Source organism: Polyergus mexicanus, unplaced genomic scaffold, assembly GCF_030449975.1.
Source record: "Polyergus mexicanus isolate NDT 795.1 unplaced genomic scaffold, iyPolMexi1.0 SCAF_25, whole genome shotgun sequence".
In the NCBI taxonomy this organism is placed as follows: Eukaryota; Metazoa; Arthropoda; class Insecta; order Hymenoptera; family Formicidae; genus Polyergus; species Polyergus mexicanus.
Window position 1 is genome coordinate 2,369,405 of NW_027223345.1, and position 26,118 is coordinate 2,395,522.

The window sequence follows — 26,118 nt, forward strand, 5'->3', positions numbered from 1 at the left end:
CTGCATGCTTCGGCGAGAAGAAATTTTCCCCGAAGACGCGTCGTAGTGCGGGGTTACGATGACCTGTGGCAAGCCGACATCGTCGAGATGCGTCCGTACTCTCGTTTCAACAGAGGGTACCACTACATACTCACCGTCATCGATGTGTTGAGCAAGTACGCGTGGGCCGTACCGCTCAAGAATAAAGGTGGAAGCGAGACGGCTGACGCTATCGCAGAGATAATTCGAAATAGCGAGAGGCGCCCGAAAAATATGCAAACCGATATGGGGAAGGAATTTTACAACGCCAACATGCAACGTCTCGTGAAGAAACACGACATCAATCATTATTCCACGTATTCGGTGTTGAAGGCATCGGTCGTCGAACGATTCAATTGTACGTTAAAGAACGATATGTGGAAGATGTTTACGCTCAACGGAACTTACAAGTGGGTCGACGCGTTGCCGCGACTCGTATCGGATTACAACACGCGCAAGCATCGAACGATCGGTATGCGACCCGCCGACGTTACTCCCGCGATCGCCGAAAGACTCTTAGATACTGTGTACAGCGCGATAAAGATCGCGGGTCCGGCAAAGTTCAAAGTAGGTGACCCGGTACGCGTTAGCAAGTACAAGACGATCTTCGAGAAGGGTTACACGCCAAACTGGACCACCGAAGTGTTTAAGATCGTTAAAGTGCAACGTACTAATCCCGTAACTTATCTACTCGAGGACTATCGCAAAAAATCTGTCGCTGGAGCGTTCTACGAGTACGAGTTGCGTCGCGCGATTTATCCGGACGTGTATCTCGTGGAGAAAGTACTACGCAGGAGAGGTGACGAGGTTTACGTCAAATGGTTGGGATTCGATGGATCGCACAACTCTTGGATACACAAGGACAATGTGGTTTAATTCGTACAAACTGTATTTTATTTTTAACATATAAAGAATATGAAATACGTATAAAGTATCTGAAATATAAAAAATATATGTAAGATGTATACAGCATATAAAATATAAAATATAAAAAAGAAAAAAGAAAGATAGGAATATATATATATTTCTTTTGTTTTCCTTATACATACATACATACATACATACATTACATACATACATACATACATATATACATTACGTACATATACATATATTACATTACATTACATTACATTACATTATAAGAGTATCCGGTAATGTCCCCACGGTAGGGTGCCGGTCGAATCAGGTACGATATATCGCTTGTCGTCGTACGGACTTAGAGCGATTTTTGTCTCGCTGATTGTGTACACTTCGTGCAATTTTGATCTTATGCAGGATTATTGTCGAGTCATTTCAATGTCAACGCGCAGACACCGCGTGTAATCGTCGAACGTTATCGTTCTCGCTATGACGTTACGCTTGACACCTTTAACCTTTTTTGTATCCTTTTTACTATTTACTCGCAATGCGTACATTTTTGCTCTAAGCCCGACGAATTCAGTCATGATCGCACCGTTATTCTCGTCCTTCATCAAACCCGGCACTTTCTTGTTCTCGAGCGGTATACCGTACGCGTTGTTAGCCGGATAATCGCTCGTGTCGAATCTAGCGATATCGCGTTTCATATTCTCGTACACATCCTCGCACTCGATGTGATAAATCAAACTGTCTGTATCGGTGTACATTATTTGACAATTTTTGCGATATAACGGTAACATGTATTCGTGGTGAAATTCGTATAAACACACCTTCGATATATCGAGTATACACATACCGACATAGATCGGTTTATTGAATTTCACCTCGAGGTTGCGCAGTTCAACAGCGACCAAATTTTCCGAAAAGACGCTTCTGCTATGAAAATTTGGTTTCGCGATCATCGCCTCCGCGCCGTATCGCCCGTCCCACTTTGTTAATAATTTTACATCGACGTGATTGCGCACGTTTTCCATAGTTTTTCCGAATACCGCGTTGTTCATTAACTTGTATAAATTTTTCTCGAAATCGTTTGTCGCGCGCGTTCTAAACCGGGTGTTGAGTTCGATGTAATCGCGGAGCCATGCGGATTGAGCGAATTGCAATACGCGATGTATCTTTGCGATGCGAAGGCCGTAACGCGTGCATTGCTGCAGGTTGTTATAGTGTATGACGTAACGCTTCTTATCGTATAAAGTCGCGAGGAGCTTATCCTGCCGCTTGCCGGGCGGCTTATCGCGCGTTGGACAGAACGGTAGATCAACGTGCGCGTCGTGAAGATGTTGCGGATACTCCAGATCGACCTCGAGAATATAACCTGTGGTTGAATCCGAAGCGATCGCGCTAACGTCAAAGTCAGAGATGTCATCGACCCATCGAAAATCGGCATAGGGCAACGGTTGACACATTGCCCAACCGTACAAGTTGTTTACATCGAAATACATCATGTATGACGATGGTTTCGATGGGTCATAAGACGGCATGTACTTGTTATTGGCTCGCGCGTATCTGCCGGAACATTGGCTCAGGCCACCGCGTATTCCCCGTTCGATGTCAATTTTTCGAGACTAGTACTGAGAAATTTGTACGAATCGATGAACCGTAACTTTATATTGCTTCGGCAATCTGATTTTTCGGCGGTATCTTTAACGTGTTTCGTGAATGAAATATACTTTTCTTTCGTTATCGGTAGTACGTTGATTGAGCCTTCGAACGCGGTAGCTATTTCCTCGATGATAAAATGCGAATCGTAACCGGATAAATTGTGAAATACTATGGGAATGCAAAAAGAGTCTTTATAATTTAAATTGCAGTTTGAATGCGCGGGACCTCGATACCGCCCGGTAAGATGACAATGATCGCGCGTGTCGTCTTGCGCGAACGGTTTTTCGCAAATATGACAGTGTGTCGCGCTGTGATACTTTTCCCGCTCATCTCGCGTTAAATTTATCATGGGGACATTCGTGGTTAAAATAATCTTTACGCGTTGCGCTAAATTTTTTAATTTTTCCACGAACCACGAAACGCAATCGGTACTACGGCGAGAATGATACGCGGATAACAATTCGTCGTACGAACAATTTACATAATAAGCTACGCTAAATACTTGATGTTGCTGAAACGTGTACGTAGACGCCATCGGATCACCGTCCTCAGCACGCACTCCAAGTCGGCGTATACGACGAAGGGAAGTCGCTCCTTTCTGTTGTAGTTGTTGAACGCGAGCCACTTGTCTTTATCGCTCGATAATCGGATGGCGCACTCGTTCATTTCTCGGCAATCTACAATGTGCGACTGCAACTTATCGTCCGATCTAAAATAGTGTAAACATCTGTAAAAAAAGAAATAATTAATTTTTTTTTCGTATATTTTATATATTGCATTTTTATTAAATATACGTACCGATCGCAGATATATTGTCTGCGTTTGCTACAACTCAATTGCGAGCTCACGAGGCGAGATAAATTCTTGATCCACGCAAAATGTCCAACGTCTTGCGAATCTTGCATGTACAGCAAGTTGACGTGTCTGTCCTTCTTTTGTTCGCTCAGACGTATCGGGACAATGTTGTTTTCTTTCTCGATGCAGTATACATTTATCGAAATGTTGTGAAGTTCAAATTTTTTAATTTGACTCAATGTCATCGGAAACTCAATGTTTTGGAGATTTAGCACTGTCGTATAATGTGGATACGAAGATTCCCGTTCCGCGTTTCTTTTAGCTGGATGTAGAGCGGCGACTACCGCCCACGCGAAACACGCATTGTCTTTGGATTGCACGTTTATTACCGCTCTCTTCATTGTTATTTCTCGCGGTAATTTAATATGACACCCCGCGCGCATTGGATTATATTTATTTATATTTACAGTTAAATCGAGAATTCGCGACAACGCCCACCCGCTATCGCGTTCTTGAAATTCTTCGAGCGAGGCAAGCGTGGGCTCGACGACGCGTCGCTCGTACCACTCGTGTAAATCGGTACGAAAGAGTTCATAGTTTCTGGTATTTACACTTTTATTTGCGCTCTTATCACCCGACACGAATTCACCGTTGAACACAGTGTTCACTTTCACGTTATTATGTCTTTCCATAACTTTTTGCACGTGTTCGAGCACGATGTCTTTGGCGTCCTCGAGAAATTGTCGCGGTTCGATATAATCTGTGTTAATCACCGCACCGGTCAGTATACGGTTTTCGAACGCGGTATCGATCTCTCGCCAAACGAGTCTTTCCGAGGTATTGTCACCACTGTAATCACCACCGCTGTGTATAAACCGTCTCTCTAATCGAGTCCTCGCACCCTCGAGTCGCGCGATTCTAGCCACCAAAGATTGTCGAACTCCGATCGAGAGTCGCGGACGCTTGACACGACTGTGTTCTTCGAGCTGTTTGATAAATTCCTCGCATCGCTGCGCCCACGCGAAATACTCGCCCAAGGTAGCGACTCGACGCGACAGCTCCAACAGGTCGCGTTCGGTTTGCTCGGTGTTTTCCATGTTTTTATTATTATTATTTTTCACACTTTTTATGCCGATGTTTTTTTTTTACTGTGTGCAAATTGGGCACATATTGCACGGAAAGATCTGATACGCCGGAAATCTTCAATTGGAGAAGGACCGGCCACTTATCACGTCGCATATCTCAATCACAAAAATTTACAAGTACCCGCTGTACCTCTTTCAGTCGATATACGGACCGTAAGCTTTCAAATCGCATACTGAGTTTTTGACACCCTTCGTTCTTCATTATATATTTTTAATCTATCGCGTTATGGTATTGCGAAACGTATCCCGACAAGCGATACGATAAACGGCTCTTCCTGGAAAAAGATGAAGAGAGCACCGCGATGGTTCTATTTTGTTTATATTATTTATAAATTCTCGAGCAGTCGGAAATCGGCGCTCGCCTTATTTTTCAGACATCGACACCCGCCTTTAAGTATACCGATAAACATGTCCCGACGCGAATTATAGCAGCCGGACATCGGCGCTCGCCTTATCATCTAATTTTAATGTTACGCGCAATAGTGCGCGAGCGGCTTTTCCTGGAAAAAAAAAGATGAAGAGACCACCGCGATGGTTTTAGTTTGTTTATAATAAATTATAGCAGCCAAACATCGGCGCTAACCTTATCATTTTTCTACGAAATTCAACAATGCCGCACGTGCAATAATCTTTCTACGAAATTCAACAATGCCGCACGTGCAATAGTGCAGTATGAGATGATATTTGTTTATAATGTTTATAAATTCTCGAGCACCTGGACATCGACACTCGCCCTTTGTAATACACCGCGCTGCGGCGTCGTACCTTCGCGTTCCCTCTTCCCCGCGGACCCCGCGCCTACCGTTCCGCCGCGGTCCCCTCCCCCTCTCCGCGGACCCCGCGCCACCCGTTCCGCCGCGGTCCCCCTCCCCTTCTCCGCGGACCCTGCGCCTACCGTTCCGCCGCGGTCCCCCTCCCCCTCTCCGCGGACCCCGCGCCACCAAAATCTCCCTCCGCCCGCGTGACGTCATACCCCTCCCCGTGACGTCATACAACCCCCCCCCCGTGACGTCATACCCCCCGTGACGTCATACGCCCGTGACGTCATACCCCCCGTGACGTCATACCCCCCCGTGACGTCATACAACCCCACCCCTGTGACGTCATACAACCCCCCCGTGACGTCATACCCCCCCGCGCCGGTTTCCCCTCGCCCCTCACCCCCCTCAGAGGACCTGAGTTAGAACCCGTCTAGTATTACTACTTATATGTCTTTCTGACAATTTGCAAGCCGCTCTTGTCGCTTTGCCATTTTCTAATTGCCATAATGACCGTACATCATTCCACGATGCTATTTTATTATCATCGTATAATATATCATACTTTAAGAGCTGATTTCTTTTTTTTTTATCGATTTATAAATATATGGCATATCCAGTATCCAGTCTAGTCCGCACTTGTCTATATGATGCGTTTTACGAGCTATCTTTCCTGGTTGTCCTAGCGCGGCTCGTAAAAAGCAAGAGCGAGAGCGAGAATAAGAACAGAGCGAGAGCAAGAGCAGAGCGAGAGCAAGAGCAGAGCGAGAGCGAGAGCGAGAGCGAAAGCGAGAGCGAGAGCAAGAGCAGAGCAGGGCTAGAGCGAGAGCGAGAGCGAGTTCCGTAAGATGATCTATCATCAAAGAGTTCCGAATGTTGTACGAGAAGCGATGTTTCGCGGGCCTTATCTTTTTGACGCGACTCGCCGAATGCGAGAGCGAAATAGAGCAGAAAGCGAGTGAGATGATCCATCATTAAAGAGTTCTGAAGCTCTTACAACAGGCTTTTCCTATCTATGATAATTTACAAATGTAAACATTTTATAAAATAAAAATTAAAAACTCTACTTTTTACTTTTTCTTTTAAAAATAACTTTAATGAATTAATGAGATTTTTGCGGTTAAAATGACACCACCCACACACACACATAACACGATTCGAATGTAATTCGAATAATTTTTAATTAATTAAATACGTGCAAAAAAATTTATTATATGATTAATTTAAAATTATACGAATGTGTTTGTTGCCATTTCAAATAAAAACATTTTAAATAAAAATCTTATTAATCTAGTAAAATTACATTCAAAAATATAAAGTAAAAAGTACGAAAATACGAAATTACAAAAGGATAAGTAAAACAGAAATAATAAGCTTTAAGATTTTTTGATGCTTGCTTACAAGATATGAGGGAAAAGGAAGAGAGAGAGAAAGAGAGAGAAATTTTCAGGAGAAATTTTTGTTATATTAATGATAATAAAGATGTTTTTATTATTCAGTAGTATTTATTATATATTCTATTAATATAATAAATATATTAATAAAAAATTATATTTATTGTATTAGTAAAAAAAAGTATTATATCATGCATATTTAATACAAAAAGTATACATTTATACATATATATATATATATACATATATATATATATATATATATATATATATATATATGGGACCTTTAACATTATATTATTAATTGATTAATTACAATTTTGTGTGTGTGTGTGTGTGTGTGTAATTAAATTTAATATCTATTCCAAAAGTGGTAGAGTGACATTTATAATGACGTATTTCAATGTCATAATCACATCTTTTTGATACATTTTTTGACATCGTCACTCTTGCTACTTGGGTACTTGTGTAAATTAAAGAAAATTATTAAGAAATATTAGAGAGAGAAAAAGAAAATAAATCAAAAAAGATATTTATTAATAATAAAAGATATAATAATATAGTTTAATCTCTGTCAATAACATTTCAGAGACATTTAAATAGCCATGTGCGATAGTTTTATATATATTAATTTATTTATATATTATTTTATTTATATTATAGCCCATTATAGTTTATATTTAACATAATTGGTAATTTGCATACATGTAAAATAATGTATCATATTATATTATATGTATAGTAATTATATACATATAATTAATATATGATATATAATAATATTTAAATATATATAATTCATCGATTATTTTCTTCATTAAAAATGAATCTTTTTATTTTACAGTACAAAATGCATATATTATTATTTTATTTTCCACATCTTTTTTACTGTATGTTCAACTTTCCATTGTCGATAATAATAAGATATAGAATATGTTCTTATTTGTTATCCTGTGTGCAGTTAAAACGATCGATAATGTCTTCATTCTTCAATTATCTCCGGGCCCACCGGGCCCACTTGATGGTTCACAAAAATTTACCCAGGGCTGACGGTCTTTAATAGTATCTAGTCGGTGCCCAAACCGATGCACAATATACAAATAATGTGTTAGATTTTCATGGATTTATCTTGATTCACACACGGTACATACGTCTCACGTAACAATCACGTAATAATGGCCTCGTGCTACGTGCTTCCTCATTCTTTACCGGATACCGGATGCCGGCTTGACTCGGCAGCTCACGTGTCTCCGATTAGCTAATTGCGTGGCAGATCATATGCGCAGAACAACATCGCGTAGTTAAGGGCGCCATGAATTGGAAAGTGGCCAATTAATGACAAAGTAGCCGCGGCGCGCACAACCATCCCAGGGAGAAACGTAAAGTCGGATAGATGTAGAATAGACGTCTATTCGATATGTCTAAGATAGATCGATTTTCGCATCTAGATAAACGTCATTGTGGCCTCTTTTAGACGTGTCTACTAGACGTCTTATAAATGTCTATAAGACCTCTTGTGTGAAGCCTGTATCAAATCATTAAAGATTGAGATTAAAAATTGAAATTTGACCAATCAGGACAAAAAAATTTTAGCTTTTTTTGTTCTAATTAATCAAATTCCAATTTTTAATCTTCAATCTTCGCGTAGTCTGAGACGAACTTAAACCAAAACAGATTATTACATACAATAAGTTAATCCGAATCTTCAATATGGACATAATAAGCTTTTAACCTTTAGCTCTGTGCTCTAAATATTTTAGAATTTTTCGCACTGCGGCAAGAGCTGTAATTTGGACAGGTTACGATTTAGTACTTCACAGAAAATGTTGAAAAGCTGTAAATTATATCACAATTTTGAATCTACAGCTAAAGGCTAAAGGCTTATTATATTCATTGCAGACGTATTGTAAATTCGGACTTATGGCTATGGCACATAAAATGTCAACGCGTTCCACGTGATAGTTAATCTTGCACTTCTATAAAAGAGACAAGTTAATCAACTTAAAAACTTATTTATCGATAAATAATAATAGTAATATATAATTAAAAAAATACGAATATTTTTATTTATTCCTTTTTTTAGCATTTTACAGTCGTACAAAATAGGAAAAAAAAAACATTACATTTATATTGATTAAATTCATAAATGAAAAAATACGATTTTAAATCCACAATATTAATCTTACATCATCAAAAATAATCACCAAAACTTTCTTGCTTTGACATTTCTCAACCGAAGTAGGAAAGAGATGAAGTAAATATTGAGTAAATTGAGAACAAGTTTTACAAACTTAACAGATCATAACAGAAAATAAAAATAAAACGAAAATAGTTATTAATAAAGCAACAGTGTCTTAAATTACTTAACCCCTTCTTCCTTTGGCATTCCGCAACCATGATCTGAGGGACTTCAATGCCTCACTCAGGTCACTTTCTTCAAATTTTAACAACAGTGTACCTGAAAAATTAATAAACATACGGATTAAAAAACATCAACATTTGCCAAATAAAAATAATAGATAAGATTAACAAATAAGATTAACAAATAAAACAAATTACACAATAAAAAGAATCTCTTTATAAACAAATGACAGAAAAATAGTATTAGCTAGATATGATTCTCTCTCTCTCTCTCTCTTTCTCCCTCTTTCTCATTCATTAGTTATTCCGAAAAGCGTACGTTACATATACTATAAATACATGCGCGCATATGCGCTTCGCGGAAGCCAATTATACACTCAGTCACTAACCTTGTACCAATTCCCATAACTTTGTGGATTTGAAAGTCAATTTGTCTCCATGACCATCAAAATTAAACTCTTGGGCAAGAGAGTTACTCATGAGGTTTGACATAAGTTTAGGCACTGCTCGAGCTTCATCATTTCCCAAAGGAAGAGACTTTAAATAGTAGCACTAAAACAAAAGAAGAATTTTGATACAGGAACATATACATAAAGACTATTATTTGTCATTACAATATCAAGCAATGCTCCACTAACGATTTTTGTCAACTTTGAGTGAAAGAAATAACAGAAGAGTATTAAGATAAGGGAGATGTAGCAAAATCTTTAGAATGCGATAATGATTCTACTAGGATACGCTACATAAGTTATGTTGTAACACTGATTATGAGTCTACTTGGATACACCATTTTGTTCATGAGCAGCACTTAAAGTGATTTACAGGAATTAAAATAAAGAGTATACTTCCACTTTATATCACAATCCTGTAAAAATAATACTCTCTCCTCTTATATTTGTTCTCCAAGCTTACAACTTAATGTAAAAAAGGAAACATTCAATTTAATGGAGCTATCTCCCATGATTTCGACCTTGGCAATGTCTCAAAATTTTTGCCAAAATCAAAGTTATCGGAGATGACTTTATTAAATTGAATATTTACCATAAAAAATATATAAAACGTCACTTACTGTGTCTGCAAGCTGTACATCATTTGAGAGAAATTTTTCAAACCTTTCGACCTGCTCTATGGTATCTAAAGGAAGTGCAGGCATGTTTGAAGGTTTAGAGAGAATTTTTTCTTCAGGCATTAAAATTCTGTTAATTTTAGATTGATTTATAAGTATCATGTCAAGTTTCGCTCTCATGTTGTCTACTTTTTTATTCAATTTCGTCAGGGATGCATTCAGATCTGTACATAATAATTAGATCACTATTAAATAATCAACAAAAACATTGAGAGAAAATAAAGCACATGTACTTCTCATCAAAGTTTCAGATTGATGTTTGAAACAATTTATGGAAATGAGTTAATTTTTTAATATTAAATATAGTAGTATATTAAATATAATGGTACCTCTAGTCAAGTTTGATGTCAAAGCAGTCTGTGATGAAGTTAGTGAAAGTTCATCAGGCTCAATGTCTATTTCACTTCTGTCTTCAGTGGCGACAAATTCGCTGAACTCTTTTGGTGGTGTCCGGTGTATATAATCACTTATAAAAGAACTACTGAGATACTGCGTCTGAGTTACTGGGTTCTGAATCTTATCTGATAGAAACCGATAGAGAGATTGAGACAAAGGAGATTGAATGTCATTTGACATCTTACTACTATATGATGACTGTTCAACAAATTGCGAGTTTGACACAATTGACGATGTCAATGATGATGACTGTGATTCAGATCTGCAACTCCCACCTGTTTCAAAAGCCTTCACTGGTGATTCAGAGCACAATGTGCTATAAACTGTCTTTTTTCTAACAGGCAATTTACGTATATTTTCCAAAGACATTGCTTTTTTTCGTTGCTGTGCCTTATCAGCTGCCTGGTGCCTGAGATTAATAATTTTGTGCAGTAACTTGTTCTGCCTAGTACCGGCTGTAATTGGTGCTGCTGAAGGTGGGATAGCTGTTTTGCTTTGTTTCTTGTTAGAAACAATTGTCAGCGGAGTAATATTCTCCTTTGAGGCAATATTTGAAGACTTCCTTAAAAAAGATAGACCAGCAGGAGGAGATGGTGGAAGAGGAGCAGTTGGTATTTTTGACCTTGACTTATCCTGCTTGCACTTTTTAGTATCAGAGCCAGATGAATCATCGTCAGATGAGACTAGATTCATAAATCGCTTTCTTCTCATGCCTCTGCCCATTTGACAGCCTGAATCACTTTCATAGGCAGATGCAAACTCTTCAAAGCCCCTTGCGGCATTTCTGGCAGCAATATACGTTTCTGCGATAAATATAAGATAAAGTTGTTAGGAGTGCATAAGTTTCACTCACTCACTCACTCATAGAACAAATTTAAAATCTTATGGAATAAAGTAAGAAATAAAAAATTACTTCTTTTATTTTCTAAAAAAATATAGTGATGTCAGAAAGTTACACCAAATAAATGCAAATAAACAATTATAAATATTTAATTAGTTCATTGTGCTTCGATATTATTCAAGATGTCATATTCAATAAAGAAAAAAATTATTTTGCTTTTCTAAACGTAATATTTCTGTGTATTTATTTCAATGGATATAAGTAATATCTCTTAAAATCATTTGATAAATATGTCAGGTTACTCTTCTTGTTATATCTATTGATTTCATTAATAATCATAAGCTCAAATATCTGAATAAAATATTTTGAAGAAAAAGTAAAATTGCAATTTAAAAGCCGGCACTTGGCGCGCCCGAATTTCCTCTATAAGAAATCAATTAAAAATATAATGTTCTATAAATTAACAGTTACAACTGATATATTCAGAAATTCATGTGTTTTAGTACGATTCAAGCACGCTGAGAGCTTTTAAGTCTTAACTTTACTTTTTTCACATATCATATCATAATATAAAACATACCATAATATTTTTTAACTTCTACTTCTAATTGTGGCCAAGTTTCATTTGCTCTTGCCTCGGAACGCACTAACTTGCCCGCTATTGCATCATTCTTTGGCCAAAAAATTTTTCCAATCATATTTTTATCAATTTGTACTATCCATTTGGCCAGAGCAACCTCATAATAAAGGTCATCATCTTCCTGGGTTGGTAAAAATTTCACAACAATAAACTGCAACATAAAACAGTAAAATATAAAATAAATAAATAAATTACAAAAGCATTTTATAATAAAAAAATAAAGAACAGTATAGAAAGTTAATAAATACATAAGCAACTTTATGAATTTTTATCAATCACGCAATTTTGACAGGATTTATAAATACACAAATATAGAAAAATAGTAAAAGAAATGTTCCTGACTTGAATGCAATCCATTCTTCGACCGAATAAAAATTAACTGATTTGCTCTATTAAATAAATCTTAAAATTGTAAAAAAGAAACTAATATTATTTATAAAATTGCATACACAGATAACAACGTACAAGCAGCACATATATGAGAAAGTAGAATATCACACAGACAATTGGAACATCACAATAATGGCATAGTATGCAATAACGGAATACATAGAAAAAACTGCAGATCATCAGGCATTAACCAACATTTGGCTTCTACATTTTCCACAGAAATGATATGTCTTACATTGTCCAAATTTGAAACTTTTAATATACCTTATGCTGAGGAAGGAAGTGGATAAGTGTAATAATCTTCCACTTGATGAAATTTGTTACCAATTAGAAGCACCGAATTGTCTCTTCTGATAATGTTAACAAGAACATAAATGTTTCCTTCAGATGTCCTAAAGCATGAATCTTTATGACCAATTTTCAATTTTACATTGCCAATAAACAAACAACGAAAATGAGAGCCATTGATTCGTTCCTCTGTGTTTATGTACATCTGCGAGAGAGACAGAATTTTCCTACCATCTGACAATTTGACTAATATTTTTTTTGTTCGCTCCAAATCACGATAGGCAACTTGATGCAAAGGTTTGTAACATGATTTCAAAGAACTTTTCAAAGATTTCAAAAAATTCTCGAACACAAATGCACTAAAATTGTCTACTGGACCGTGATCTTTGCATTCTTGTGACAAATGACATAAAGAATGGATATTATATACAACAAACTTATTGCCATACAAAACTGCAGAATGCCGGATAAATATTAACAGCAATTCATGTGCATAATCACACATCGATTTCACTAGCACAGGACTACATAAAATGTACATGGCAGCTTGAAAAAGCAGATTGTATACGTCTTCTTTCAGAACGTGTTTAAACACAAGAAGTCCATCATAAAGACATAAACGTCGCTCCTCTGTGCCTTTATACATTTTCCAATAATCCAGTGGTCTGGGTAGTCGATTAAAATCACTTGGACAGAAAGCAGCAAGAAATATAAGTAAATTAGAGGCTGTTTTTGTCATTTCGTGAAAGCTTCCAGGATCCATTCCACTCCATCCAGGCGGAAAGCAATCGTTTAAAGCCACCATGCCATACTAAATGAAAAGAATCAAGTCTGAATTGTGATACCATCTTTGCAATTCTAAGTAAAATACCCAGACAGCACAAGGATGTCCTTAGGACGTCCAAAGGGCATCCAGGACATACATGTAGGATATCCTCAGGATATCCCATTGTAATCCTCAGATCTCCTCTGGATGTCCTGAGGAAGAGTAAATGATAGCCGTATATTAACCTCTGGAGAATCCAGGGAGATCCTGTGGAACATCCTAAGGATTTTTATAGGATATGTTAGGGATATTTTTCGTATGTTTCAAGGAGCAAATTTTAAAATTTAAATATAAATTAAAATTATGTTTTGTTATTTACTACCAATTAAAAATCTAATATTAAAAATCTAATATTAAAAATAGTTCACCGTTCTTTAATATTTTAGGTTTAGCTCCCGGGTTTGAGTTGTGTAATATTTTCTAAACAATCCAATATCTGAATTCCCTATGTTGGGATTGCATCAGAAATTGAACTGATAGAAAATAATTACATTTGTAATTTCCTGTCAGTTGCTCTTTGCAAGCTTTATATAATTCTCATGACCAAATCTCAAATACGAGTTCGCGTGTCGCATAGCGGTAAACAAACGAACTAGCGGTTAAATACTATTGTTTGTAAAGTTTTTAGAATGTTGCGAACAGTAACATTTCTCATGAAATATTAAATAAATAATAATTTTGGATATCTGAAAATGTGCGCATCAATTCAATTATTAATATTAAACGAAATTAACGTTAACAATTAATTGCACATGTATATGTCCTCTGGAAATCCAAAAGACATCCAATATAATAGACAGGGCAGATATATCCTACAGACATCCAGGGGTTATCCAGTGGACATTTATAGGACATTAATACTTATTATAATACTTAAGATTTCTAAATTATATAAAATAACCGACACAACTAAAAATAATTATGTATGCATATTAAACTTTTATAAATATATTTATAATAATATCTTAAAACATCCTACAAATGTCCTGAACTATCCTGGACATATTCAGGATGATCCTGAGGATGTTTTGTGCTGTCTGGGTAGTCACTCCAATGTGATGCAATTGATCATCTTGATTTCTAAAAGATTCATCTGTACGTAGTGGGGCATCCAGATCCAAAAAAATCATACGATTATTGATATATTGTCCAACAACAGTATATTTTTCACATGCACCGTAACCATTATGACCTACACAACACTTCACAAGAGAGCGTGCAGGAGCAATAAAATTTCTTAAAATGAATGGATATCTGAAACCGTTGCGTATATATCCATGTTTTAAAAGGTATTTTACTTCAGCGACAAAATCATTCAGATAAGAGTGCACATCAATCGGATCCCATTCACCAACGTACAAACCAATCAGAAATGGATCGTTATCTGTGTGTACAAGACGACCCAACACTGGCCAAAATTTTAAACGTGTACTTTTTGTTACGGGCAACCCATCCATGTTAACATCAATAGTTATGTTACCATATTTGTCTAAATATTCATCCAACAACATTGCATCTAAATTTCTTACAATTCTTTGATACCACAACATTGATCCATCAGAAAGTATACAGATGTCAAGATGTTTGGGTGTACACAGCAATGTCTTATAACTTTTTGGCAAAGTTGGAAAGATTGGGTTTAATCTAAATAACAAATTATCGAGCTTTTTCTTTGAGATATATCCATCATAAATAGCCCATTCTCTCAAATTTACTGCAACATAGTTAGCCTTCTGCTCCTCAGTATCAAAATGATTTTTATTTATATTTTCATCATAATCATCACTATCTTCTGAAGCATCATTTTCTTGGTCAGTTTCATCTTGCAATATAATTTCATCATCTGACAAATCAAGCGCTTCAATTACATCTTGTTCATTATATATTCTTTGTTCCCTTCCATTTTCAGTGTTTTCCAAGACGGCTACTTGAGAAATATTCCCAATAAGCAATTTGATAACAAATTGTTGCCAAATTGGCATCAAATTCGCTCAAAACTTGGTAATAAATCCAGTGCCATCTGTATCCGCATTAAGCTTGTGTTTTGGTGACAAAGCTTGTTGACATAACCTGACAGCAAATTGATGGCAAAAACCGAGCAAAGCTTGACATGATTTGACGTCAAATTGATGGCAAAAATCGAGCAAGATCTGTGCAAGACAATCTGATAGCAGATTGTCAGCAAAAACCGAACAAATTGTGCAGCTTTTGGCCATTCATATAAAAGTATATATTTAAATAGATTTAAAGCCTTAACCCTAAGTAACAAAATGATGATAAGTTTTGGTCATAAAATGACCATTAAATAATTAGACATTATATAAAATCATATATTAATATGTTAAAACATATAGGTAAATTCAAATAACTTAATTTATAAAATTAAAGATCTTTTTGGACAGAAATTGTTTGAATAAGTGAAAATCGAATAATTATCTGTCCGATTTGCAAAAAATCAATTCAATATCTGAATTTCCTGCATAAGAATTGTGTCAAAAATTGAACTGATAGAAATATATATATTATAATATTATTAGCATTTTGTAGGCTTTATATACACTCATGACAAGAATTTGAATACGGGTATAGATAATGAATAACGCGCCGCATAGCGATAAGCGACTGAACTATTTTATAATACTTTGTAATAAGCTGCAGATTTTGTTCGGTTTTTGCTGCCAATTTGCCATCAGATTGCGCATTCTAGATCCTGCTCAGTTTTTGCCGACAATCTGATGTCAGTCATGTCAGCAAGCTTTGCTCAGTTTCTGCCGCCAATTTACTGTGTAGTTATGTTAGCAAGCTTTGCTTGATTCTTGCCGGCAATCTGCCAGCTTAATCGGTAATAACAACTCTTGTACCAAATTTGTAGCCTTTTTGCTGACAATAATTTGTAGCAAGCACTTGGCAATATCTGTTAGAACAGACCTGGCTGACTGGGTTAATATCTTGTGCTTCATTTATTTCTGATATATTATCTGATATATTAATTCTAAGTGGACTTTTATCTGAGATAGAGTTCCCATCACTGATATATACATTCATATACTCTTCGTCTGGAAAGATATTATTGGACGCAATAATTCTGTTCCTCAATCTCTCAATCGATGCTACTTTTGCAAGATTTTTTGTTGCCTGCTTTACTCTCTGCATGAGATGTTTCCGCAACTGTATGAAAACATATGCAATTTTCTGTTTTCCATTTTACTTTGTTAATATAAAATTTAATATTAAAATCATCTTTTTATACGAATTTTTTTATGATTATATTACAGCAATATTTCTTTGTATAAGTATTTTTTGTGTGTACACTATCAAAAGAGAGGTAACAATAATTTAGGAATAAGGATTACAAGTTTGAAAAAAAAAACAGTCAAACAAAGAGTTTGCTTCTACTATATAAAATAGACAACATTGTATAGAAACTATATGAAATTGTTAATATTCGATATAATGATCACTATATAATAATGTGCAACGCTTTAATAATGTCTTATGTATTATTAAAGCGTAACATATTACAATAATATAGCCTATGTCATAATAATGTGCTACTCTTTTATAATATCTTAAATATCATTAAAGTGCAGCACACTACAATGCTGTACTCTTTTTCATTTGCCTCTATAATATTTAAAGCAATATAAAAGCACGGCAAACACATTACAATGACACAGAGTATATAATTGTAATATATTGCGCTTTAATAATACTTAAGAAATTACTAAAACATAGTACATTATAACGATACATTACCGGTTTTTCTTCATTCATAATGCCGGATTTATATTTATTCTTCTTGGATTTTCGGATATCCGAGACACACACAACAGCTTCTATTCACGATGTAAAATATCGAAATCAGCGACACAATCAGGATCAGACACGATTGAGAAACGGCTCTTGCACTTGCACATGCTTGCACACAAAGACCTATAAAGTACACAAGACAACCAACTACACAGGATAGGCAACGCCGCGGTAAAAGGCAACGTCGTAGCCAATCATATTAATGACCGGCATTGATTGGTCAATAATGGCGCCCGAGAAAGTCAATCACTAACAACTTTTCCGTAAAAGACCAATTAATATTGATTATTGTACATATAATTATGCGGTCGGCAGCTTCGGGTGGTAAAAGAAGACAGACATATGCTATCTCTTTCTCTCTTCAAGTATAACCATAATATAGACATCATCAATCAGAATCATGATATCGACAGAAATTTATTTTCGATAATATATGAAGTGAATAGTAGTATATGACGAAAAATATGTTTTATGAGATTATTTTTTTAACAACAGAATTTCTGTTTTTATTATGATGTTACATACATATTGCGTTAACATTTATTTAGAGGTTTATTAGATGTCTATTAGATGTCGAGAAGTGATTTGCAGCCCAAAGAGTGTTTCATAAACAATGCACTGCTATTGTGTGAATATTAAGTTTTAATAGTATGTAAAAAATTCAATGACACAAAATTACATAGCATCTAATTCATATATTTCTAGATGTTGTTTTAGACTAGATGGCTCCGACATCTAATAGACGTATATCCGATCTCGCGTTTCTCCCTGGGATCGGGATTTTCATGTTCAGGGATATATATGTACACACATGTATATTGCAGTTACGCGCCTAAATACAAATAAGAGTGCTACGGTTCTTTGGGTGAGTTTGCTCGCAAGATGAAAATTACGAAAGTGAGAGATTCACTAGATTTCGACGAATGAAATCGTAGATAATCTATTAGTGAATCGCTCACTTTTTAATTTTCACCTCGTGAGTAAACTCACCCAATAAAGAACCATAATTATAATATAGGCACCAAGAAGATAAACGTATGCGTATTACGCACATAATACGAAATGTAAAATATCGAATAGTTAATAATAATATTAACTATACGTATATAAAAAATTCAAATATAACTATTTATATTTTAATTACTAATTAATAATGGATATATGCTTATTAAATATTTCTGGCAAACATTTTTACGAATAAGAAATGAATATGTAGATAACACGTGGATCTCTAATAAATATCTTTCGTTGCTATTTGGTGGACGTGGATATGTGGAGAATATGTGGATATCCACTAGATATTCTTGTCAGATATTCAGTGGACGTGGATATGTGGACAATAATTGGATATCCACTAAATATCTTTGTTAGATTTTTAGTGGACATGGATATGTGGACAATAAGTGGATATCTACTAGATATCTTTGTTAGATATTTAGTGGACGTGAATGTGGACATTATATAATATCTAATGGATATCTACTGGATATTTTTTAATAAATTTTTAGTTAACATGGATGTGTGGATAATATGTGAATATCCACTAGATATCCCAACTGGTTATACGGGAGATATAGATATTTTTGATATCTAATAGATATCTATTGATTATCCATAGTAGATATGGACATTATATGGATATGTCGATATCCAGTAGATATCGATTAGATATGTAGCTCTGTGTGGGTTATTATGGGGAGTTACATATGACTTGCATATATCTGTAAAAGCACAACCACGATAAATATAAAATACTTTTCAACAATTGCAATATATGGACTGTTCGCAAAATAATTATTTAAAAATTATATATATATATATATATATATATATATATATATATATATAAGAGCAACTTATAATATTAACAATCTTACCTTGCGCCTGCCGTATTACTGTACAAGAATTTCAGTCATCACTATTCTCATGCTCACTCATTACTTTGTCTTGCTTATTCGTTTCTAAATCCTTTTGAACGTTACACCTCTCCTTCTTTTTTGTATGATTTACAGGGCCCATACTTTCATTGACACTTCTATCAATAGATGAATAAGTTAAATGTATAGCGTCTGATATTTGGGACTCGCGTGATTTGGAAAAGAAAGCTACATCTAAATAAAATTTAAGGCATATATATAAAAACAATTAATGGCAATATGAGAAAATATTAGACTCGAATTCATCATATATAGGTAATTCGAGTATAGCATAGTAGTAGTGTATCTAGGCCGGTTCTAAACCATGGTCCTCTGAGGGGGGGTGAGGGGTGAGGGGAAACCGGGGGGGAGGGCATGACGTCACGGGGGAGGGGGGTGACGTCACGGGGTGGGAAAGACGTCAGGGGGGGTGGCGTCACGGGAGGGGAGGGGGATAACGTCACGGGGTGGGAATGACGTCGTGGGGGGTGACGTCACGGGGGTGAGTATGACGTCACGGGGGTATGACATCACGGGGGGGGGTGACGTCATGGGGTGGGAATGACGTCACGCGGGGGGTGACCGCGGCGGAACGGTAGGCGCGGGGTCCGCGGAGAGGGGGAGGGGGACCGCGGCGGAACGGTTGGCGCGGGGTCCGCGGAGAGGGGAAGGGGAACCGAGGCGCGGGGTCCGCGGTGAGGGGGAGGGGGACCGCGGCGGAACGGTAGGCGCGGGGTCCGCGGAGAGGGGGAGGGGACCGCGGCGGAACGGTAGGCGCGGGATCCGCGGAGAGTGGGAGGGGACCGCGGCGGAACGGTAAGTGCGGGGACCGCGGGAAAGAGGGAACGCGAAGGTACGATGCCGCTTGTAGGTGTGGCAATGGTGTTGGAAAAGGATGACGTTCGCGGGAGAAAGAGATAAAGAGAGATAGCGCGAGGCATGCATGTACCGATGAGATAGCGCGAGGCGATGCGAGAGAGAGCATACGCGAGGCGGTGCGAGAGAGAGCATATGCGTGGCGGCGCGAGGCGATCACAGGCACGAGGGAGAGGATGACGTTCGCGGGAGAAAGAGATAAAGAGAGATAGCGCGAGGCATGCATATACCGATGAGATAGCGCGAGGCATGCATGTAGGAAAAGGAAAGAAGAAGGTGTAGAAATAATTGATGCTTTAATTACAATTATAATAATAATAATAATTTATTTCATAATTGTGTGTATATTACAATGTGTGTGTGTGTGTGTGTTAAAATAAAAATAAAAATAATAAAAATAAAAATAATAATAATAAAAATAATAATAATAAAAATATATATATATATAGGCGGCGCTCCTTCTGAAACAGAAAAATATTAAATATTAAAAATTAAATTTATATTAATATAATATTTTTTTAAATAGATACTTACATTATCCTCCTGGAGCCGCAAGCTCTTCCTCCCAATCCTCCTCCCAATCCTCCTCCACCTCTTCCTCTAAATTTTCTTCCACATCTGACACCTCTTCCTCTTCCTCTTCCTCCGGCTCCCAATTCTCCTCTTCTTCGTACGGCTCCAAGCCGAAAAGAGGCCGTAAATAAAAAATGTCTTCGTATTGCGTTGGGTGCACGCATGCACACTCGCGGGCTTCGCGAGTGTCTCCCCACAAGCTTGCGTGCGCCCAACGCAAATTTCCTCTCATCCACCGCATGTATCGGCGGTGGATGACATCAATTTGCACGAACTGAAATATATTATTAATTAATACATATCACACATAATGTCGCACACACATACCAAAACACTGAACACTACTTACAAGATTAAGACGAAACATTTTTATTCGTCGTTCTTTAAGTCACTCACTTCTGACTGTCAAACACTTTGTGACGAACATAACGGGATAGACATTGTCTCAAACATTTTATAGTAGGAGATGTATCACTTACGAAAAACGCTTACTCTCAGCTCTTGATAAGAAAACAAAAGTTAGCATGTTTTCACGAGCAAATATCTAAAGCCTTTTAAATATGAATAATATATTATAATATGTAAACCACTATCGAACGACTATCGAACGGCCATTGAACGGCTATCGAACGGCTTTGAACGACCATTGAACGGCTTTTGAACGGCTTTGAACGACTATCGAACGGTCATTGAACGGCTATCGAACGGCTTTGAACGGCTATCGAACGGCTTTGAACGGCTTTGAACGACTATCGAACGGTTTTGAACAACTATTGAACGGCTAACGAACGACAAAACAATTATTTATACACCATTCAAATATTTAAAGTCTATGTGCATGTACTGAAATGTAACATCCGTAGCCTGATAAGGTGGCTGACGCCGCTATCTAACGTCACGTACTGAAATTTAATACTCGCATACTGGGATATGAAAGAGGAAAAGGGAAGAATAAGAGAGAATAAAATATATTTTAACAGTAGTTTATTCTAAATAATGTTTGGGTGAATCTTTATGATGATTCGTCCACCAAATGAATATTTTAAATACATTTTGTAAAGCGCAATTTTTCAAATGTTTTTCACAGCGCATAGTATTAGTAACATCTAGCTTATTTAACGAAGTGATATCTTCATAATCCGCATCCAAGGTCTCAATAATAACGTCGTTTCTCGCATCATCGTCAAGTATATCGACCAACCATTCTCGTTTTTCGCATCCTTTAACGTACACGATAGGAGATGCTCCATCTTCCTCTTCCGTCGCACCCATCACAGCTCTCGTAATCAAACGCCTAGCGAAGCTGTATGGAATGTTTCCATCCTCCCATTGAAGTCCATGGTGATGTCCGATTAGCCATGAAGCTTGACATCTCTCAGATTTTGTAAGCGCACGCCATGGTACGGGACTTGCAAAAAAGTAATGAGAGAGAACAGATCCATTTCTCAATATCGCTACTTCCTTCACAACAAAGTTTCTCCCGATAATGAATCCCTGCAGATCCACAAACGTTGGCGCGATCATGCTGATAATATTACCGTACGATTACAAGAACGATGTACGACTGTTGCCGATCGCCAAAATCTCAATCTTTATATATTTTGACATTGGAGGGGATATTTGCTGATTTAGGTAATTTTACGAACTACGTTGGTCAATGGGCAATGTTCGACAACGCGATCGTGTAAGATGAGACAATAGGCGGTAGTATTTGTCGGTATATCCTCCTTGCACTCAAACTCTAATCTCACGTCCACGGTGGAATTTTTGACAGACTCGTTTTGTCGCGAGCAATCGATAACTGCGAGAGGACCGCAATGTAGAAATTTTGAAATGTTTAATAGCACATCATCATTATCACACCCGTAATAAGATTTGCGAAAACGAGAGTACATATCGTACAAGAGGGCGAATCTATTTTTATCGAAATCTAAATTCAAATCATCGTAGGGATAAAATTCCGAGTTTAGATAGAGTTTAACGTTGGTCAATTTGCAGTCGTCGAATGTAGTAATATCTTTTGACACAGCATTTTTTCTACCAGTCTGCAGCGCAAAGATCACGTATCGCGGCTTCTCCAGCTGAGAGGCGGCTTTCACGGTCCACGAATGCTTGGTCGTATTATGCAATAGAGGAAATTCGTATAGATCCCAAGAGCGAAAACTGATATTCAAGTATCGCCCGCTTTCCAACGCGCGCAGCAAGGATAGTTTATTGATCTCGCTCAATATTACATGTGGCATACGCCATTGTATCTTGAATAATTCGATATCAGCTTCAGTCGAAGCATGTCCAAATATGCAATTGTTGTCGTTGCGCGAACGTATCAGAATTAATTCGTGACGAGCGTTGATCACAATTCGCTTATAATCTTCGCAAAAACCCAATAGTATATTTAGCGGCACGCAAAAATTGAAGTAAGATTCAACAGCATTATGTGATATATTCCACGCAGCATTCCCCAAGATTTTACCTTTCTCGGTTGTTAGAGAGATATAGTTTTTAATCGTGGAAGTTATTCCAACGTTTCTGTTGCGGTCAATCTCCACACCGTCGAGTTCATATCGAAGTTCATCAAACATAAACGCGATACAATTGTTTCCCAATACCACTCTTCCCTCTTCAGCTACTTTACGCACCATCAACTTTCCTTCGACGTATAGAAAACTTTCACATGGTAACGTGTACAAATCTTGATGCTGTATCGGTATCCGTATCTCGTCGCTATATCCAAGCGTTGTGTTGGCGTATGGATTGTACGTATGAGTCTCAATCTTGATGATACGGTCGTCAAAGATCGGCTCATCTCCAATATTCAAGATGTCAATCATATTGTTATGTATTTCGTACGACGAATCCCAATGATTTTAAAAACTCGCGATTCAACGCGCTGAGCTTCTTTTTAGCGTAACCAGATATCTGATTATTGTCAAACGATACAGCAGCCACTCGCCTTCTCGCAAAAATATTGTCCCTCGCAAAGATATTGTCTCTCGCGTGCTCCGTGCTTCCGTTCAACACAAGCATTTCATTTGTCAAAGGCTTTATTTTTGCCGCCGCCGTATATGCAATCTTACGGTAATTTCCTCTCCTCGAAAATCGAGCAAATGTCCTTCTTGATCAACAATGTGTATCGTTAAATCAGTAATGCTCCGTGCGACGATCGGTAGATAAATGATCTGTGCTGGCGTTTCCGATATTTTATATCCTGGCGGCACGCTCGGTGAAAATTCATGTATCGCGTGTACGCGCTTGTCATTGCTGTACGTGCCAGTGGTTACGCTGCATTCTATACGAATAATATTTACGCTAATAATATTTATTGGTACATCCGATTCGTGCCATTTCCGAGGCTGTAATATACGATTCGACGAGAATCCCAACAACGATCCAACGTTGCCCGGTTTACTAAAATTTATTCTATAGACACATTTGATTTCACTTTTTAGCGTATTATGATTAGCGCGAAGCGTTATTGGATATTCATCGTGTTCTTCGTCATCAACAATATCGTTGGAATCAACTACGCGTCGATGTCGTAAAATTGCATGTCGGAGATATTCGTTTATAGCGTGTAATTCGTACGATCCCTCAGGAATCGTAATTTCCTTATCGTCGTTATCAAAATAAAATTTTTTATTCCAAGAATTCATGTTCGATATCGTATGATACGTTTCAAAGTCCGTTAAACCAAGCTCGTAATCGCCATCGTCTAAATCTATAGCTGGAAAGTAACTTACAGCAAGCGCGCTACTCTTGCCGGTCAACGTAAGTGTAAGTGACATGCTGGAAAACTGTCAAACGAATACTGAGTCGCGATGGTGAATTGTCAGGCTTTAAATTTATATCGATCATCGACCGTTTGAAGAAATCCAAGACACAATTGTCCACAAATACTTTGATTATAATTTTGATAGGCCGTGTGATTGTATTCTATATTTGCAACATTCTGTCCAAAATATCGCACTAATTCCTTGGGTTGTCGCAGATTTCCAAAACTATCGAAATATACTGCACGATCTCCCCTCTTTGCATACGCAACCCAATGAGTACCGGAACCATCGACCTCATCCAAATTGACGATACCGCTCTCATTTCGTCGTACACCGTTTATCGGTAAATTATTGCGCATGAAAACACCTCTAAAAAATTGTATACGCATACGTCTTGCAAGCTGTTCCAATTGTACATTGGTTGTTACACCGGCAGGCATTTTTATTTTAACATTTTTTTTTCTTGGCTGCTGTTGAGAACCTTCGTTCACGCTTGTATGGAGCGAGATAAAGTCCGTGACCTTCCATGGCGCAATTATGACGCTGCATTTCTTCGAGCTGACGTTGTGTCGCCTTGCTATCGTTCACCGCCTCCGCGATTCCCGCTGCTCCGCCAGCCAACGAACCGAGAACTCCCAATAATGGTAAAATTCGTAAGATACCACCACGCTTCGCTATAGGAAGTATTCGTTTTTTCGCAATCTTTTTCTTCATCGATGATTTTTTTGTTTTCAGCCCCATACCGAATTTTGTCTTTGCCTTCATAGCCGCCCAAACAGCTGTAGCGGCTGCTCTTTTGCCAAGAGTCGAATCTCTCGCGGTAATACGCGTTCGCGCTTTCGTGGCGAGTATATTATCCGCAACGTGTCGTTGACCGAGATCGTTGCTTCGGGAATAAGCTATGTCGTGCTCGCGACACGCGGCATCCAATGGATTGATACCTTGATCGCCTCTAGCCAATCGTGTTTCTAAATGAGTTCCCGGTCCGCAAAACTGATAGCCTGGAATATGTAATTCGATAGGAAGTGCGTTTATCGCACGATTTAACAAACCGCTACCTTTTATAATTTTTGCTGACATTTGTCACAATTTTTTATTAACGGTGTTGGACCGTCGAAATGTGTTTGCTGCCACGACAAATTATAATGTCGCGTGCATCGACGATACTGTTGAACCTCTGAGTCAGCTTTTATATGTTCGGGAAGCTTGTCCTACAATTGTTCCACGTAGCTACCAAAGTCTCGCAGTAATACAATCTTGGAGATAATCTGTAACTGCTCGGTGGTAAGCTCGAGAATATCGCTGTCAACCGATAGAAGAAGAAACATTTTTGAGACTGAGCGGTTTCGATTCGGTGCGCCTCTATAAATAGGGCCCCGATGACTCATTTTCCAAAATCTGATTTGAGATTTGCGAGAGCAGACATGCGGTTCGCGCGACAAGCGACGATAATCAAGGTGATAAATTTTGACGATAAAACACGAGTAATGTCCGAGAAAGAAATACGCAAGCATGGAAACATGCTGCCGACTACTATACGCGGTATCATTTGCGGTCCTTCGAATTGCGGTAAAACTAACGTGTTGATAAGTTTGATAGAAAGTCCACACGGTGTACATTTCCGCGTTGTCCCGGCTCGTTAGAGTACTCTGCGTTGATACCACTGCTT

The 26,118-nt window shown here is 37.6% G+C and overlaps 2 protein-coding genes and 1 pseudogene across 2 annotated transcripts; all 3 read right to left on the reverse strand.

Annotated features, from left to right (window-relative positions):
- LOC138943069 (uncharacterized) overlaps positions 1-19,521 on the reverse strand; it is a 43,134-nt pseudogene extending 23,613 nt beyond the window's left edge.
- Positions 2,462-4,433, reverse strand: LOC138943037 (uncharacterized). The gene is made up of 3 exons (XM_070313556.1): positions 3,340-4,433; positions 3,066-3,250; positions 2,462-2,709 (listed from the first exon to the last, which is right to left on the reverse strand). The coding sequence occupies exons 1-3, from the start codon at positions 4,431-4,433 to the stop codon at positions 2,462-2,464; spliced, it is 1,527 nt and encodes a 508-aa protein (XP_070169657.1).
- LOC138943225 (uncharacterized) lies at positions 9,379-12,157 on the reverse strand. The gene is made up of 4 exons (XM_070313831.1): positions 11,938-12,157; positions 10,450-11,319; positions 10,064-10,284; positions 9,379-9,546 (listed from the first exon to the last, which is right to left on the reverse strand). Exons 1-4 carry the CDS (start codon positions 12,155-12,157, stop codon positions 9,379-9,381), a joined length of 1,479 nt encoding a protein of 492 aa, XP_070169932.1.
- Positions 19,522-26,118: the final 6,597 nt, after the last annotated feature.

Coding starts and splice junctions, on each gene's coding strand:
- LOC138943225 (XM_070313831.1), bottom strand. CDS start 12,157: ATGTTGCAGTTTATTGTTGTGAAATTTTTACCAACCCAGGAAGATGAT. Junction 10,285..10,449: donor GACATCAAACTTGACTAGAG/GTACCATTATAT, acceptor TATTATGTACAG/ATCTGAATGCATCCCTGACG. Junction 9,547..10,063: donor ATGTACAGCTTGCAGACACA/GTAAGTGACGTT, acceptor CTTTTGTTTTAG/TGCTACTATTTAAAGTCTCT.
- LOC138943037 (XM_070313556.1), bottom strand. CDS start 4,433: ATGGAAAACACCGAGCAAACCGAACGCGACCTGTTGGAGCTGTCGCGT. Junction 3,251..3,339: donor AGACAATATATCTGCGATCG/GTACGTATATTT, acceptor ACACTATTTTAG/ATCGGACGATAAGTTGCAGT. Junction 2,710..3,065: donor GGTGATCCGATGGCGTCTAC/GTACACGTTTCA, acceptor GCATTCCCATAG/TATTTCACAATTTATCCGGT.